Source organism: Bidens hawaiensis, unplaced genomic scaffold, assembly GCF_021521415.1.
Source record: "Bidens hawaiensis isolate Kalapana, Puna unplaced genomic scaffold, B.hawaiensis_p1.1 tig00045235_1, whole genome shotgun sequence".
Lineage (NCBI taxonomy): Eukaryota > Viridiplantae > Streptophyta > Magnoliopsida > Asterales > Asteraceae > Bidens > Bidens hawaiensis.
Window position 1 is genome coordinate 10519 of NW_027498026.1, and position 3477 is coordinate 13995.

General features: G+C 36.6%; 1 protein-coding gene across 1 annotated transcript; it reads right to left on the minus strand.

The window, feature by feature from the left end:
• Positions 1–1807: 1807 nt before the first annotated feature.
• Positions 1808–2721, minus strand: LOC143595476 (uncharacterized). Its single transcript, XM_077074472.1, has 4 exons — positions 2634–2721; positions 2325–2544; positions 2113–2255; positions 1808–2022 (listed from the first exon to the last, which is right to left on the minus strand). The coding sequence occupies exons 1-4, from the start codon at positions 2719–2721 to the stop codon at positions 1808–1810; spliced, it is 666 nt and encodes a 221-aa protein (XP_076930587.1).
• Positions 2722–3477: the final 756 nt, after the last annotated feature.

Here is a 3477-nt window from a genome sequence, read left to right on the forward strand (position 1 = left end):
TATGAAACCACTTTAGCAAACTGAACTCATTTTTGACATCTTATTTTATTTGTTCTTGAACAACTTTTTTAATGTTTGTTCTATCCTTTTTATATAAGGGCCGATATAGCCCCGTAAAAGAAAACGGAGCCAGACCATAACTGCATGAATTTAGGTATAGAATCTACTGATTTTTTAATGTTATAAAATGATGTGAATTACAAATTTTGTCCTTTAAAATAAGCCAAATTACGGTTCGTGTCCTTTTTTTAGTTTCTTTGCAGGCGGTGTACTTTAAACATTTTTTCTTACACGTTATGTCCTTTACGCTAACTGGGTTAGAAAAAGTCAGTTAAATCCCATCACGTGAGACGCATGTGAGGGTAGTTTTGTCTTTTCATTTAACCTGCAACAAAACCCCCTTTATCAGTCTCTTCTCCCTCTTTTTAACCCACCCACACCCTCCACGATTAGGGCTTCAATCAAGCAGGTCTTCAATCAATTCAATCAATTAGGGCTTCAATCAATTAGGGCTCGATGCGAAATTCAAATACTAGGGCTCAGTTGATGATGGCTTACTATGTTTGTGGCAAGGTAGCTGTTGTTCGAACTTCATGGACTGATAGAAATCCAGGTCGTTGCTTTTTCTCTTGTCCAGACATGGTAAGTTTGTAATTTGATTTAAGTTCCATTCAATAGTTTATCCTTCATCTTTCTCCTCTTTTACAGACATCAGATTGCCCCTTTCTTAGATGGCGTGACCCACCAATGTGTGAACGGGCAATGGAGATTATTCCAGGCTTATTGAAGTCGAAAAACAAAGTTGAACAAAGTTTAGAGAGTTATAAAGAACAAGCAAGAAAGATGAAGAAGAAATTGGTCATTAGTTGGATCATTTTCATTGCAATTGTAATTGCAATGAAAATGTAGCTAGTTGACTGTATTTGAAGTTGTTGACTATTTGTATTTTGACTTTATTAGATTATTTAGGACTTTATGTAGTTCGACTATTATGTATTGTTGAATATTATGTATTTTGACTTTATTTAGGATGTAATTTTTGATCCTTTTAAGCAATGTATCATATGAACAAACAGTTTGCACATATGCATATTTGCACATATGCACATATGCACATCATCAATCTGCACAGTATGCACATCTGCACAGTATGAACATTTGCACAAGCCATAAACCAAAAGATGAACAACATCCATAAACCATCTGCACATATCATCTAAGTAAAATCTGACCAATCCAAGGGCAAATATGTCCAACCAATCTGCACAACCATTTTAATTAGTAAAATCTGATCCAAGGGGAAAAATGTCCAAGCCACAACCCTTAAAATATGACCAATCTGATCCAAGGGCAAAAATGTCCAAGCCACAACCATTAAAATATGACCAATCTGATCCAAGGGCATAAATGTCCAAACAATATGCACAGCCACTAAAATATGACCAACAACCATAAATGTAACAACAACCAAGTTAAATGATGAACAACCATATTAAATTAAAACATTTATAATAGTAAGTACCAACATTAAAACATTCATAACAGTAAGTACCAACATTAATCAAGTCAACACCTTAAAACATCCATAACATTAAAACTAGAGAAAAAAGTCAACAACTTAAAAACAACTATACCATAACATCCATAAAGTCAACAACTTAAAACTACAAAAAAAAAGTCAAACAACAGCCAGATAACATTAATCAGCAACATTTTTCATGCATGATCTCTTGTTGTGCCCCTTTTGACCACATGCCCCACAAGTATTGGATCCTTTTGGCCTAGACTTTCTCACTGCCTTAGTTTTCTAAACCTCACCCTCCACAACCTTTCTCTTGCCCTTTGCATCAACCTTTGACTTTTTCCTTGAACCACCATCTTCTCTCTCTGCTGTTGAATTTTTCCTTGACTTCTTTGGTCTTCCAATTTGCTTTTTGAATTTAGGAGCTGTGATCTGTATTGGGACTTGTGATGTGGGCCATATACTCATACCATTAATAGGATACACCTTGTAGCTATACACTGCCTTTCACCTATCCATTGTGTAAATTGGGTTGACAAATGTTTCTGGACTGCCAACAGATCTGTCATGTGCACCCTTCACCCAAATACTTGCCACCACATGTCTGCAAGGTATCCCAGTTATCTCCCATCTCCTACATGCACATGTATTTGTGGTCATGTTTACTACACACTGATCACCATTTGGTCCTGTAACCTGATAATGATCCTCACCATTCCAATGCAAAGTGTACCTATCATCCAAATATGTAAAGCATTCACACATCATTTACAAGAAAAGTAAATATTGACTTACAACTCACTTGCTTGCTTGCTTCTTCACTGACTCCATCATTTGTGTAGTATACGGTGTTAGTAACCCTGATGACCTATCAATTACCTTCAACACATTAACAATCTTCATCATCACATATTCCCTGATGTATTCCAGCAAAGTGATAATAGGCTTGTCCCTTCCATCTACCAGCTTTGAATTAAAGCATTCACACATGTTATTGGTCAACACATCAGACATTGCTCTACCTATTATAACAAAACATTTAAAACAGTGTCAGATAAAGGAAAAAAATTGTAAGTTATTAGAGAATAAAGGATAAAAATTAAACACTTACCAGTGAAGTGTGACCTTGACCATGTTTCAGGTGGGATCTTAGGTACCCAAAGATAACACCTTTTGTTTAAAATTTTTAGGTTGTTCATCTCTCTCTTATAGTGTGTAGGTGTTGTGCATCTGGCTAGCTTCCAAAGAGCATCCCTTAATTCCTTTGAAGAGAGTTCTTAGGTTATCTTCAATGTGCCTCACACAAAACCTATGCTCTGCAGATGGAAACAACTTATCTACAGCTTGTATAAGGCCCTTTTGCCTATCACTCATAAAGGTAAACTTGGATCTGTTGTTCAAATCCAAGTCATCACCAAGGCATTCCAAGAACCATTCCCAAGAGTTCATTGTTTCAGCTTCAACTACAGCATATGCAACAGGGTAGTATCCATTGTTTGGATCTAGAGCAACTGCTGTTAAAAGTTGACCGGGCCAAGCACTTTTAAGGAAAGCCCCATCCAGTCCCAAGAGATCCCTACCTATTGCTTTGAACCCCTTTTTCAAAGACCCCAAACAAATATATATCCTCTTGAATTGTCTTGTCTCAGATGTTGGATCTGAGCATTCTTCTAATTCAAGCTTCACTGTTATATCTGGATTAGTCCTCTTCAATTCTTCAATATAATCCCTCAATAACCCATATTGGCCTCTGAAATTTCCATTTATTTGTTCCCTAGCCAACATCTTTGCCCTGTAAGCTTTCATGTCAGACACACCAACTTCAAACCTCCTTTGAAACCTTTCTTTGATAGACTTAACTTTCAGCTTTGGGTCATCTTGAAGATCAGTAACCAAATGGTTTGAGAGGAACCCAGCTGTGCAAGCATAAATTTGCCTAGATTGAAGGCATTTAT

Coding starts and splice junctions, on each gene's coding strand:
- LOC143595476 (XM_077074472.1), bottom strand. CDS start 2,721: ATGAACAACCTAAAAATTTTAAACAAAAGGTGTTATCTTTGGGTACCT. Junction 2,256..2,324: donor GTGAAGAAGCAAGCAAGCAA/GTGAGTTGTAAG, acceptor TTTGGATGATAG/GTACACTTTGCATTGGAATG. Junction 2,023..2,112: donor TTGCAGACATGTGGTGGCAA/GTATTTGGGTGA, acceptor GGTGAAAGGCAG/TGTATAGCTACAAGGTGTAT.